This window comes from Phaethon lepturus, unplaced genomic scaffold (genome assembly GCF_000687285.1).
Source record: "Phaethon lepturus isolate BGI_N335 unplaced genomic scaffold, ASM68728v1 scaffold48873, whole genome shotgun sequence".
NCBI lineage: Eukaryota > Metazoa > Chordata > Aves > Phaethontiformes > Phaethontidae > Phaethon > Phaethon lepturus.
Window position 1 is genome coordinate 7,401 of NW_010530766.1, and position 13,498 is coordinate 20,898.

Sequence of the window (13,498 nt, forward strand, 5' to 3'; positions counted from 1 at the left end):
CAGCCACTACTATGCAAGGTATAATAGTGTTTTACACAATGAGTTGACTAATCTATCAGATAATTAATGTTATTTCCATACAGTCCATAATGTTTCGTCTCCTTCTTAAATCATGTTATAGTTATGAAACACTAATACCTGTTGTAGACTTTCACAATTTTATTTCCATTTTCACAGTATCTGGTAATTTCCCCTCCTTTTAAGTCCCAGTTCATGTTGTTTTGGGGATATGTAAGAATTCTACCTTTCCTAAGAAATTACAGCACTCAGGTTGTGCAGGAAAGTTTGAAAGCGCAATAAATTCCAGAAATGTTTAAATTGCAGAATACAAAGAATTAAAAATTTATTACTTTCACCAAATTCTCACATTTATGCTATTTCCCTTATTGTAATCTCTGAGGTTAGTTACATTGCAACAACTACAGTGGCAGGGCTTTTGAAAGGCCAGCATCAAATAGAAAAAATATTTGACTGTAGAGCACACTTTGGTGAAAGCTAAAGACCGTTGGGATACAGACATTAAAACTCATGATTGCTTCTCTTACCCCTAGTCTTAACTTCCACTTCATTTAAGGGTATGGTAAAGGCAAGAAAACACCTAAAAGCCACTAGGTGTTTACAGCTGCAGAGATACCCAGTTTGGGAATAGTCTCCCAAGTGCTCATTTGTACCAGCTAAAGGAGGGAGTGTTTTGCTTCCACAGTTTAACAAATACAGAGCCTGACAGTCTTTTCTAAATTGTTATACACAAGGCAATCTATTTTTTGTACAGTTCAGCTGGAGTAAAATATGGCAGCTGCTAGGTCTGTAAAGTCTGTGTCCCCAGTGTATTATGTCAACATTCTGCAATACTATCACTTCTCTCTCAAGGTACCATTGGACTGTCTACATACCTACAAACATATGAGCAGTAATGTGCAAAATTAGGACCTAAATTTGTAGTCAAAAAACGTATCAAAGTTTGTTTCCTCCCTGCCCAAGTAAAATAACGCTTCTGATTTTATTCCTGACTTACTATTACAACTCTGAAAAACCTATGAAATGGGCTGCCACTGATTTGTGGCTTTCTCCGAAGACAAATAAATGTTTTTGTCACATGCAGAAAAGCCTAGAGTTAAACAATGAGAGTACATGTTAACAACTCACTGAAGCCTGAGATCCTACACAGCAAAGCTCAGAGGCCTCAGAAGGAAATCTGCTGGGTGGAAGGGCATTTGGACTAAACCACAGCAGAATTCCACGTGTCTGCCTGGAGTGTGGCATCTTCTCTCATCTTACCTGCAACTGCATCAAATCCAGGTGCTGCTATAAATATATCACGTGCTGGGAAGTCAAACACGTCATTGTTAAAATCGAGATGGCAATTGATAAGGGACTGTGGTTGTAATTCAGTAATAGCTTCAATCTGAGCAGGCAAGCACTCCCCTAAGGGGAAGAAAAAATAATTAATCTCTAATTAATTAATTAGAAAAGAAAATGATAACAAATTACTTTTTAATTAATTAAAAGCAAAACCATGGCTTGAAATATCAGGTTCTTCTGCCACCTTCTGAAATAGTTTCACAAGTTTATGATGATCTTAAAAATAGCTGGAAATCATAGCTGTCCTGTCGCAGGTCTGATCCCAAAGAGTCAGCAAATTAAAGTTTTATATGTTGTGGGGGTTTTTTTTGACAGGAATAATTTATTTACAGGAAAGAATGAACTAGAGAAAATTTTCAGCTCAGATGTCTCTGTTGAATAACTTATATGATCCTGGGAGTCTCAATTTATATTTTAGTATCTGGCAGGATGTTTTTTTGGTAGGCTAATAAATTTACATAAGTGCAATAAAATACTGCTTCAAGAAGTGCTAAGTGTTAAGCTAAAAACTAAAAGGAACTATAATCACACAAAATACAGCTTACTAAAGAGAGGACACAATATGATGCTTTATCTTTGTATTGATTCTAATCACTGATAATTTCTGTAAAAGATTTAACGATGATAACACGCTCAGTAAGAAAAAATAGTAACTTCAAGGAGACAGTTGGAATTAAACATATAAGCAATCCGCTGATTGCCTATTAACTGCTTTTTTGATCAAAAATGGCACTTCTATTATCTGCCAATTTTATTAGTTGTGAAATCTAAACAGTGCCTCAGAACAGCCTCCAAATTCTGTAACATGGCTCTAAGATTCTTCTAGAGATCTTGGGACTCCAGAAAGACACTAGAGGTTCATAGAGATCTTGCTACACCAACTTCACAGACCCTTAAAAACAAACAAAAAAACCAAAACACAAACCAAAACCACCTATCATGAATATACAAAGATGCAATAAGCAATTAGCATAAAGCTTTTTTTAATCATACCTTTCAAATTTTTATTTCTTTCCCCAATTGAAACTATTACTTTTGAGGCTGCAACTCCTTGTAAACTTGTTTTCACTCCACTTACGTGCATTGTTGTAGTCCTCTGTGGAATATTAATCAGTATCTGAAAAAAAAGATGAAGTATATTGTTACCAAAAACTGTTTTAACAAATAAAAGCTAGGGCCAAACCAGACTGAATTGTGAAATGCGCACATCCTTCTATGCATAACAAAAGAGAAGACTCCAAAAGGTCGTGTTTCTCTTGATAAGAAATCCTACATTTCTCTAATTTTAGAAACTGCCTTTCAAGTCAATTTAGGCTAGTAAAAGCATTTTTTCTTTCTACCCAACTCCCGTAAGTTAATAGGCATAAATCCTATTGTCTAAATTTAATTTCAAAAGAATGTCTAGTGCTTATGTTAGCTGATACAGTGAATTGTGTCAACAGCACGAGTGCACTGTAGTTAAACAAAATAATTCAATTGAGTAGCTGTGATCAGTGATGCAGTCACATGGTACAACACTCTAGAAAGTTCCTGTCAGCATCTCATCCTGCAGTGAGACTTCATACATAAAAGCAGCTGTACTCAAAAATTGTTTAGCGTCTGGAAACAACTTAGCCAAAGGAATCAAAACGTACAATTTAAGAATAGTACAGGCTAAAACCAGAAACTGTTATGCTGAATTTTTCTCCTTAATGTAGATGATTTAAAAAAAAAAACAACCAAAAACCAAAAATATGATGTGCTTGGACACATACCAAGTACTTTCCAACCATTTGCATTTCTAATACTTTGTCCTTTAAAAAGAATGTTTCTAAATAATTATAACAAAAAAAAAAAAATCATACAATACATTTTTGGTGCGGGTCCACCTGAAGCAAACCAACTTCAGCAGTTCTGGTAGAATTTAACAGTGCCTCACCTCTCTGTATGTTTTAAGTAATCCAGGAATCTCATAATAGACGGTGACAACACCAGAATCCCTTGCCACTGCTACGCCAGTCTTGGAGTCGACCTGAAGAACAGTGCTTAACGAGGAGCTCCAGACGCCCGGCAGGCCTGAGAAGACACACCATTTGGACGCTGTTCTACAAATTTATGCTACCTGAAGCATTTCATTATCACATTGGTGTCTGCACACGTGTACCCACTGCATGGGCAGCGGGCGTACACACACGCCCCAGTGCACAGAAACTAGATTCTAGGGTGTTGTGTGGTAGAAGGCTGGCAGCCCGACACCAAACTGACTTGCAGTCACCCTGACAAAAGCCCATTAATACTAAGAATCTAATACAGTGAATGAAGTTAAGACAGTCCTGACTCTGCATGATTCCCATAAAAAACAAGCCTTTCAAGCTAACAGAATGGAAACGTCTGAAGTCTGATACTCATGAATTCAATACAAGCAACATATTGCATGGTACAATTAAAATTAGAGGAGTTGATCAAACCTATTCTTATCATTAACAAGAACAGTGACATTTGATTCTGAACAAACATCATAAATTATGCATTTAGTTTTCCTGAGAACGAGAAAGAGTCACACTGATGTCAAATTACATAGCTGCAAAACCCCAGCAACTGAAGTGCCGCTTACCTTCTTGGTTTATCAGTGAAGTACTCAAACAGAGGACATCACCTACCACCACATCGATAAGTTCAGGAAAAATGGCATGTTGCACAGGGAGTGGGACGTAGTCTGCAATTCCACTGTGTTCTGCATCCCAGACTTTAAGCAAGGTCAAACCTACATTTACAGTCCGGATTACAAATGTGTTGTTTGTGGCTCCTTTCCCAATCTGTACAAAGTCATCTCTACAGATAAAAAGAAACGCTTTGATATTACGGCAAGTTTGCTAATGTCATTATCTCTACAATAAATAGTAGGTATTGAACTCTTTTTAGACGGTTGACTTCTTGTTGTCTGGTTATCTTCTAATGAAGTCTGACAAAATAAGGAAAATATATAAAAACTATTTAGGTGCTACTGAGGCAAATTTCAGTTCTTGCATAATTACGCTGAGGAAATACGTAATTATGTATGAGAACTATTTCCTAATTTTAAGAATTGTATAACTTTAGAATGGGGTAATCTGTCTCTTTTCCTTTTTCTCAGGAAGGTAAGCAGCAAATAAATTTAAACACTAATATGCAGCTTTCCAGCCATAGCTTTACAAAGCTAAATTACATTTGATTGCGAGTTGTGATATTTACCAAAATTCAGTATTCCCAAATGCACTGAGCACTTGTAAATGCACCCAGCACAGGGACTGCTGCCACCCTGGAGGCACCACGCAGAGACACTGAAGGTCTTGACAGCAGTAGAGCCGGGTCACCACAGTGCTGCACCAGAGGTTAATGAGCAGTGCTTCTCTCTCTCGGGCTAATAATCAGCCCTATGCTGAAGCAGCTCCGTCACATCTATTTTGGAAGCTAGGGCACTGTTATCTCAGGGACCTCTGTATGCTATAGACATTTCTGCAGATCATTTAGGTAAGAGAATGAGAAAAATCTTGCATTCAACCCCCTTCCCGCCCCGCCCCCCCGCCCCTTTAATCATGATCACTGTGTTCTAACTTCAAGGTGCTCTGCAGAAAACAAGCTATGTTATAGTAATGGAGTTAGCGATTGTTTACTAATGACCAAAGGCGGCTGTTCAATAATATTTATTTTGAGGCAGAGACCAAAAGGCCTTTCGAGGCGCGGCTCTGCTGTGCGAAGGCTGTGCAAGCATATCTGAAGAGACAGCCCCCGACCCAGACCGTTCACCATCTTACGTAAGACTTCAGTGAGTCAGTGTAACAAAGCACTAGGAGAAAAGAGGCGAGATGAGCCAAAAGCTAACAAGATCAACTGTTTATATAGGCCGCTGATGTATGCAATCTGATGATTCAGAGTCACTTAAAGCAGAAATGTACCCCAGCACACCCCGCTGGGGATCATGCTTATCTGGGCAACTTTCCATTTGCTAGAGAATATTGATTGCTAACTGGAACTCTTCTTTCTGCTACAATGCCTCTGAAGACTGCAGAGACAAAATCCTGTCTTTGTTAATCCCAGTCCAAGCTATATCTTCACTTGATGTCTTGGGAGCAATCTTTGTTCCTTGGTGTTGCTGGGCTCTGTGTATTTGGCTGGTTTTGTTCTCTGTAATTAGCACCCGGTGATAGATACCCACCTGTTTGTTGCAAAGTTGAGCACAGAATTATGCGAATGAAAAGTATCTCCAGAGTTATCGTGGAAATGCACTGTGAACGTCAGCGTCACACCCAGGGGGAGAGCCAATAATGCCTCTTTGTTTTGTGTGTGCAGAATAGGGCTCATGGAGATTCTTAGGTATGAGATGGGGTAGACCTGTAAAAACATCAGCAGTGAAAAGCAAAGTGAAATTCCTTTTTTTGATGCCTCTATAAAAACAATCTAAAAGGGTTCTTATTATGCAAATATACAAAGCTTCCTTTATGAACCATTTGCTATAGGTTTAGCCATATGACAGTACTGAGATGTGGAGCTTCTATTATCAGTACATGTATTTCACAGAATCACAGAAAGCTGAGGTTGAAATCTGGAGATTGTCTAGTCCAGCCCGCCCTGCTCAAGCTGGGTTACCTAGACCCAGTTGCCCAGGATCACGTGCCCACAGGTCTTAAGAATCTCCTGGGGTGGAGTCTCCACAATCTCTCTGGGCAATCTGTGCCAGTGCTCAACAGCCACAGCAGTAAAAAAAGTACTGTCCTATGTTCAGACAGAATTTCATGTGTCTCAATTTTTGTGTGTTCCCTCTTGCCCTGTCATTGAGCACTGCTGAGAAAGTCTGACTCTGTCTTCTTTACACCCTCCCATCAGATATTTCTTAGTATTTTTCTCTAATAGCACTGGGAATCAAAGCAAGCAATAATGATGTAGGAACACACATCACAGACTTCAGAGACTACATCATTATCCTATAAAAAACTGTTAAGACTCCCTGAATGTGCAAGAGAACAAGTTGCCCCTAGACTTCTCTCCCAGTAATTCTTAAAATAAAAAGTGTAATTCCCCAGTTACTACAACAGGAATAACTTGCAGTGTGTGTGAGGAAGGGGATGCAATGGTCACCGTGTCCGCAGTTCCCTTTCCCTAGGTGAGAAAGCCAAGAGGATACACACGGTTTCTACCCACCTCAGCTCTGTTTGAGGCCGGCCTCTGAGGCATGGGCTGATAGAAGTTAGGTGTGACCGAGAAACACAGTCAGAACTGGCATCTGACAACCCCTAACTGGTCAGCAGGCTGCATTTTGTTGCCTCAATGCCTCTCCTCACCCGAGGCAGAAGTTAGGAACTGCTCCAAATTCTTTAGAAAAGTCTGCTAGATTATCCATATGTGCACACCCCCATGTTTTTGCAGTAACACCCCAATGAGGGAAGTTTGTCTGAAGACAAAACCTTCGCAACCATTTATTTTTTTCTGTTTTTTTAAATAACATACAGCTATTCTTGATTAACTTATCTAGGTTAATTAACAAAATTACCCAACAAAACCAACTATATCTGTTCTTTCTATTACAGCTGTTGGAAAATAAATAATGGAAGGATAGAGAAAGCAAAAACCCTCAAATATAAAGAGGAAACTATTTTAAAAGAAGCCCTCAGGCTTATCTTGTAGGAAAATCCCCTTTTTCTGACCTAAGAGGTTCAGCTAAAATGTAAAACTCTGCAATCTGAAAATGTACATGTCAAAACTTAAAAAGGAAAGGACAAATTTGGCCTCAAGCAAACAGCTTCTTTGGTGAATCTGAAAAAAAAAAAAAGTATATACAACTGTCTACTCCACAGGCTGATATAATCAGTTAAAATATCAGTGCATATAGCCATCTGCCTAAGTAGCTGAGGTTACAAGCTAACAGAAACGCCATTTCCCTGACAGATTTTCAAGCTTGCTTTACTTTAAAAATCTCAGAAACTGCCCCACAAGGGACAACTGCTAAATTTAACGTTGATGAAAACAGCTACTTATTGTTAAAGCATTTCAGTTTTTAAAGCATTTTTTATTTAAAAAAAAAAAAAGAGTTGAGTAAAGCTGGTAGAGCACACTGTCACTCCTTACTTCCACCGTCCTCCTTGGCTTGTATAAGATAGTCTTTTTGAGCAAAGTTGAAGGTCTAAGTGTTAAGTGATGCTGCTGCAGCAGTTTGGTTCTTAATTGTGTACAGTTGTAAATAGATAAAACAAGAACTTATGAAAGGAAGGACGGCGTGAAGGAGAGAACTCTGCCTTGGAATGACACGACAGATTCAAGCTCATCTGCTCTGTCACAAGTTTTTCTGCATGACCTTCAGCAAAACCACTCAAACTCTCTCTCAGTTCTTCATCCATAAACTGAAGGCAGCAGCACTGTATTACCTCACAAGGTTACTGTGAGGTTAAAAATATTATATCCATAAAAGCAGCATAGTCCTAAAAAGTACAGGAAAACAAATCAGTTGTACAAGAGGCTGAACTGAGATGGTTCCTACTACAAAGGGCTCACAAGCTCAATATCATAGTGCACCAACCCCACAGTTCTGCAATACCCTAACTGTGTATGGAAAGAATGCACAAAGGGGGAATTTAACTTCAGTACCACTATATGCTGACTAAATGCCATTTGAGCCAACCCCAAACTCATTAGATGTCTTTCACTCGCCGGATCCAGCAGTGAAGGGAAGAAACAAGGTCATCTATAACAGAGCTGTAGAAATTCACTGCCACCACCTAGCAGCAGGATTGGCATTAGTGAAACTAAGCTACCATTTCTTTTTTCATTCTCCACCCAGGAGGACAGACCTACACTCTGTCCTACAGACAAAGCTAAACATTATGGTAAAAAATAAAATTAAAATAAAAAAAAAAAAGCATCAAGTCACTTCACAGCGATCACAATAATTAAACTTGCAAATAAAGTCATCACTCAATTATATGTCTTTCTCCTTTAGTTGGGACATAGGAAAGATGCTGACAGAGTAAAAAGGGATAAGAGTAAGTGGAGCAGTGTCTATCTCAAAGCTCACGTTGCCGGATGTAGAAAGTTCTCAGCACAAGGACTTTTGAACAGAAATGAAGGACATATGTTCCTTTAGTGTCCTAAGTGCCCAACCAGTAAGATACGTTAGACTTCACAGAACAGCATTCAATCAAGAGATGAAGTTTTGAGAAAGAAAGATGTTTCATTTAGCCTGGAAACAAACTGCGGAGTTTTGCTACAGATTTGTCCTTCCCTGAAGCATCCACATTTCAGTGTAGCTTAGGCACATAGGGCAGCCTTGGACACGCCTCTTGCCAGCTCACCAAATACAGGCAACAGCAGTTAAATTATTGCATCTGGTAAGATAGGCTTTGTCATGCAGAAATTCTCATTATATGTAAAAGCTGAACTGCTGGCAAACAGCAGAGAAAGTAAAATTTCGGGGCACTGTACAGTTACATCTCTAATATCTAAAATCTTGCTTTCACTTAGGTACCTCACAACAGACCCTGCATTTATATTCATTACTCTAGATGATACTCACCTTTTTCACACACTGCAAAATGCATGTTTACATTAACATCTTTTTTTATTTGAACTTCTGTAATTATCAGCCTTCTAAGAGATTTCTAGGACAAACTTTTTTTTTTAAATTTTTTAAGGCATAGGCACACAGAGATTTTTTTGTAAAATGTACCAAATTTAAGAATTTGCTGGGATTTAACGTTTATCCATCTAGTTTAGCCGACTAAACTTTTTTCCAAACCTCAGAACTGACTATTAATTCCTACACTTCACATTTTTCAGAAGTGAAGTTCAAAATGTGCAGTTAACTCCCTGTTGCAGTAGAAAATGATGATGCAGTAGAAAATGAGATGATACTACCTTAACAGCAGCTACAATTGTTTGGTTGATCCCAAATGATTCTTGTGAAATCACTTCAATTGTTGATGATCCTATCAAAGACCCAGAGTTAAGGAAACCTCTCTCATCAATTTTTACAACAGGAACTTTATCTGGTCCATCCAGGACACGGTAACTCATCGAAGCCATTCGATCCCTTAAGAAAACAAACAAACAAACAAACCAGAAAAACAAAAAAAGAAAGGACTCCCTTAAATGAGTAAAACCATATTTGCACCAATATATTATGCAAATCTAAAAGATTGCTGTTTGGTATGTGCTTTTTCCACGTGTCTGCAATAAAAGTTGAAAAGCCCATGTTCTAGTCTGCAAAAGAAAAGTTTAAGTTCTGATTTAAGCTCACTTGGAAGAAGTCTTATCTGGGTTTAGGCATATACTGAAATCTAGTTTCCATCCACTGCCCTGCAGTGTCATCATTCACCAATGTAAACATGATTCCAAATAATAATGGCTAAGGCTACAACAGGCAGCTTCTGCCATCATTTTCTGTAAACAATATTTAGAGGGAGATTGGTCTGCCAGCGCCAATGCTGGTATTAGAGATAAAGTCAGGGACGTGATTAAGTGGATCTCATCAGTTTCCTGGAAATGGTTTTGTAGGCAAGGTTAATTTTTGGAGTAACTCTCACCATGGCATTTGCATATTAATAAAGCGAGCAAGTACATAAACTATAATTAGTGGGTATTCTGTGACATTAGCTACTTTTAAGTATCACTTATCACATCTTCTAAAAGATCTGTAATTGTTTTTTTTTTTCCTCCCAAGCTCCTCCATTGCAATAGAAATACTCTATCCTAGGAAAAAAGCATTAAAGCTGAATTTTAGTTGCTCTTTTCTTGGCAATAGTGTAATTGGTTTTGGTGGTAGTGTTCAGATGCAGAGGCTCCAACACTGGATAGTGAAGATAATGGGACAGAGAAATGTGCAAACTGATATCTAGCAACTTAATGCTTAATTAATCAGAAAAACTGTTCAGAAGAGATAGCAAAACAATATTAGTAAATGACTACAAATAGCAGGGTTCCTATATAGCTGTTTCAAAAGCAGATGCTGAATGACCATAGGCATTGGAGCTCCAGTGAAACTAATGGTTCCCTCCCTTTAAAAAGTAAATGCATTTAAAGCCTCACCCTCAGCGTAGGTCCTACTGTATGTATCTGCACATTCTTATGCTAGGAAAACCAAATTTCAAATCTGAAATGAGTCTGAAATGTCAGTCTTTGAAAACAGATTATGTAAAAAGGACTTCTCATCTGGAAAGGACATTTTAATCACAAAATCTAGTCATAGCCTCTGTGTAAGAAATACAGAAATGTATATTCCATATAGCCATGATCATCCATAAAAAACTCTAGTGGAAGCAGCCTACTGCTTTAACTGTCTCAGCATCTTTTAAAATAAGGATCTAAAAGTTCCAAATATTGAATGAATTTTCTAGCTACAATCTAACTAATACAAGAGCCCAACAGTACAGATAAGATACTATTAATCACCAGGTAAGTTGTGTATTATATGGATGTACTCTGATATTCTTTTTAAAAGATTGAAACAGCTTACTTCAAACAGAATTGCTTTATGGGTTTAATAAACGGTTGACACAAATCACAGTGTGAAAACTGATCACTGACCTGTTTGTCTGAAGTTTAATAAAGGAATTTGGTGACATTAAGATCTGCTCCGCTTCTACTTCTGGAGCAACTAGATGAAGTTTTTCAAACACCTGGAAAATAAAAGGCATTTTAGCCTACTGCTGTGTGCAGCAAGTAATTGATTTCCCTTTATTTCACCTTCAAAACAAAAAACCCCACACAAATAAATAACACCCCCTGTTTTTACCTTGTTTAATATATATGGGAAAAATAAACATGAATATTTGAGAATGGGATAAGCAGTATCTTCTACAAATTATTCTGAAGAGCTATACTATGAAGCAGTATGAAAAAGAAGCAGATTTGTCAAGTGATATGGTGTTGCGGAGACCCCACACTCACCCAAGTTCCTTTAGACTACCCCCAGTCTGAGCCCAAGAATGGAACGCCCACTTAAGGTGCACTTCTCAAGCACATTTCCTCGCTTTGTTCCATTTAAAGGAATCAAGTTTGTGTACTTTGAAACTGCTCCCCAAAGCATGGTAAGTGGGAACAACCAGGAGATTAATTTCAGAAGCTAACTCCTGATCCAAACTGACATGCTTGCAGAGACATGTATGATAAGCACTATAAGCCAAAAGTATTATTGTGCGGAGGGAAACTAGAGCAGCACAGCTCTTTTACAGCTCTAACACTGCTTATCCACAAGACATAAGTCACTTCAATTGCAGGTGGTCTGCAAAAAAAACGAACTCCTGAATTTCATTCAGACATCACACCAGTGTGTAACTGTTCAGTGTAAACCTTAACAACACTTGGGGAACTTTGAGGTTTCCAAACAGCAGAACATTATACAAATAAGAGAAAAAGTTCAAAGATAAACCCAAGCTGGAACTACTCCTTTGCATTTCAAATTCCTGACTTCATATACAGACTTCGATGTTAGAACATCTATTTCAGAGCTGAATTAACTGGTGGGGAACATCATCATACCTGAATTTGGATTTCATCAGACAGTTCTCTTGCCATGTTGTAAAACTGTTTGGCTGCAGGATCAAGGACCTTGACAACAACTTTGAGGCCCGTTCTTCCCTTTACTCTGCCATAAACATCCATTGCAAAGTTATATTTTGCAGGAAGCTGAAAAGAGGCCTTGGACAGGAGAAAGTGATTACAATTTTACTCATGGAAAGAGTTGACACTGATACACAGGAAAGACCACACCCAGCACTGACAATGGCTCTTTGATTTTAAGTGAGTGGAAACAATATTTTCTCAATTCCCATTATGTGGCAGTTTCCTTTTCCCAAGATACACACACATGCAAGTACACACACACACAATTTACCTCACTGTGTCTTGTCTTGATATCCAGAGTATCCCTCTTTGTGACAGACCAGTGGAACGTTAACCCTGGTACTGCATTGCCAAAGGAAAAAGGAGTCTGACTACTGGTGATGCCCATTACATAAACTGGCATCTACAAAGACAGAAACCAACTTTTTTAGGTAATTCTAGGATGCTAACCAAACCTACACAGAGCAAACCTGATTAAAATTCATTGATCAAGAGATGATATTTCTTATGAAGAAAATGGTTTGGCTACTGCATATATTGCAAGGATGTATCACACAGAAGACCCAAATAACCATCAACTTGTAAAAAGTAAATTTTGATTTATTCTCATTTGCTACACATTCTACAAAAAACAAGTATCAGTTTTCTACCAGAAAAGATGAATTTAGTAATTAATTTGTCCCATTTGTAGCATCAAATCACTTCATCTTCATCATCTTTGTCTAGATGATCTCCCCGACTAACTCTGCTCTGGACATCAACCTTCCCCTTCCAACTCTCCAATTAAGGCAACACAACATATGAACACAAACCAGGGATTTTCAACTTTTTAGTTTTAATCTTCAAATTCATTCATTTGGGAAGAATGAGCTAGAATCACTAGTCATTTTGGCATGAGTAACTAATGGAGGAAATACAGACTCCTAAAAAAATAGACTTGTTAAAAGATAATTTGAACAATATCTATTGTTCTGGATACAGCAGACATACTGTAGATTTTTAACATACAAAGGAAGAAAGTCTCCACTGCAAATAGAGTGAAGGTGAGAGAACCCTTCTCCAAATTAAATGATGCTTCCTCAGCAGGGACCGAATTGCTAAAAATCAGGTTGGTGCACAAGGTAAATTTGTCCTGATTTCTGTTTTAGCATGTTCAGCTCCGGAGCTTCTCCACTGACAGCACATTCGTTCCTGCAGCAGCAGTGGTACCCCTCAGAGCACGCGACCACTCCGAGAGCTGGAGTGGCATTATCAGATGACCTAATCAGAATGGTCATAGCTTGCAGGCCAAAATTTTAAGGCAATAAAAGCTAATCACGAATCAACTAACCTGTGTACCGGTTTTCATTCGTGTAATGGGTGCACGGATTCTAACAGCTGTCAGCTGTACTACTTCAACTTCCACTTTGTCCTAAAAAGGAGGAAGTGAAAACATTGTAAGCACTTGTCAAATCTGAACTAGATTTCACTTTCAGGATCTAGTCGCTATTTTGCCGTTATTTAATCACTATTGCCATGTGATTTGCATGTGACTTATCACAGAAAATACAAATGAACATAATTCAGC

At 38.3% G+C, this 13,498-nt stretch overlaps 1 protein-coding gene across 1 annotated transcript in view; it reads right to left on the reverse strand.

Annotated features, from left to right (window-relative positions):
* The window catches only part of NUP210 (nucleoporin 210kDa), a 60,785-nt gene that overhangs the window by 3,866 nt on the left and 43,421 nt on the right, over window positions 1-13,498 (reverse strand). The window contains exons 27-36 of the mRNA XM_010284354.1: window positions 13,262-13,342; window positions 12,203-12,334; window positions 11,848-12,006; window positions 10,894-10,985; window positions 9,226-9,400; window positions 5,537-5,712; window positions 3,956-4,173; window positions 3,281-3,417; window positions 2,356-2,479; window positions 1,279-1,425 (exon numbers count right to left, since the gene is read on the reverse strand). Coding sequence (XP_010282656.1) covers window positions 1,279-1,425; window positions 2,356-2,479; window positions 3,281-3,417; window positions 3,956-4,173; window positions 5,537-5,712; window positions 9,226-9,400; window positions 10,894-10,985; window positions 11,848-12,006; window positions 12,203-12,334; window positions 13,262-13,342 — 1,441 coding nt within the window. The remainder of the gene's footprint in view (window positions 1-1,278; window positions 1,426-2,355; window positions 2,480-3,280; window positions 3,418-3,955; window positions 4,174-5,536; window positions 5,713-9,225; window positions 9,401-10,893; window positions 10,986-11,847; window positions 12,007-12,202; window positions 12,335-13,261; window positions 13,343-13,498) is intronic.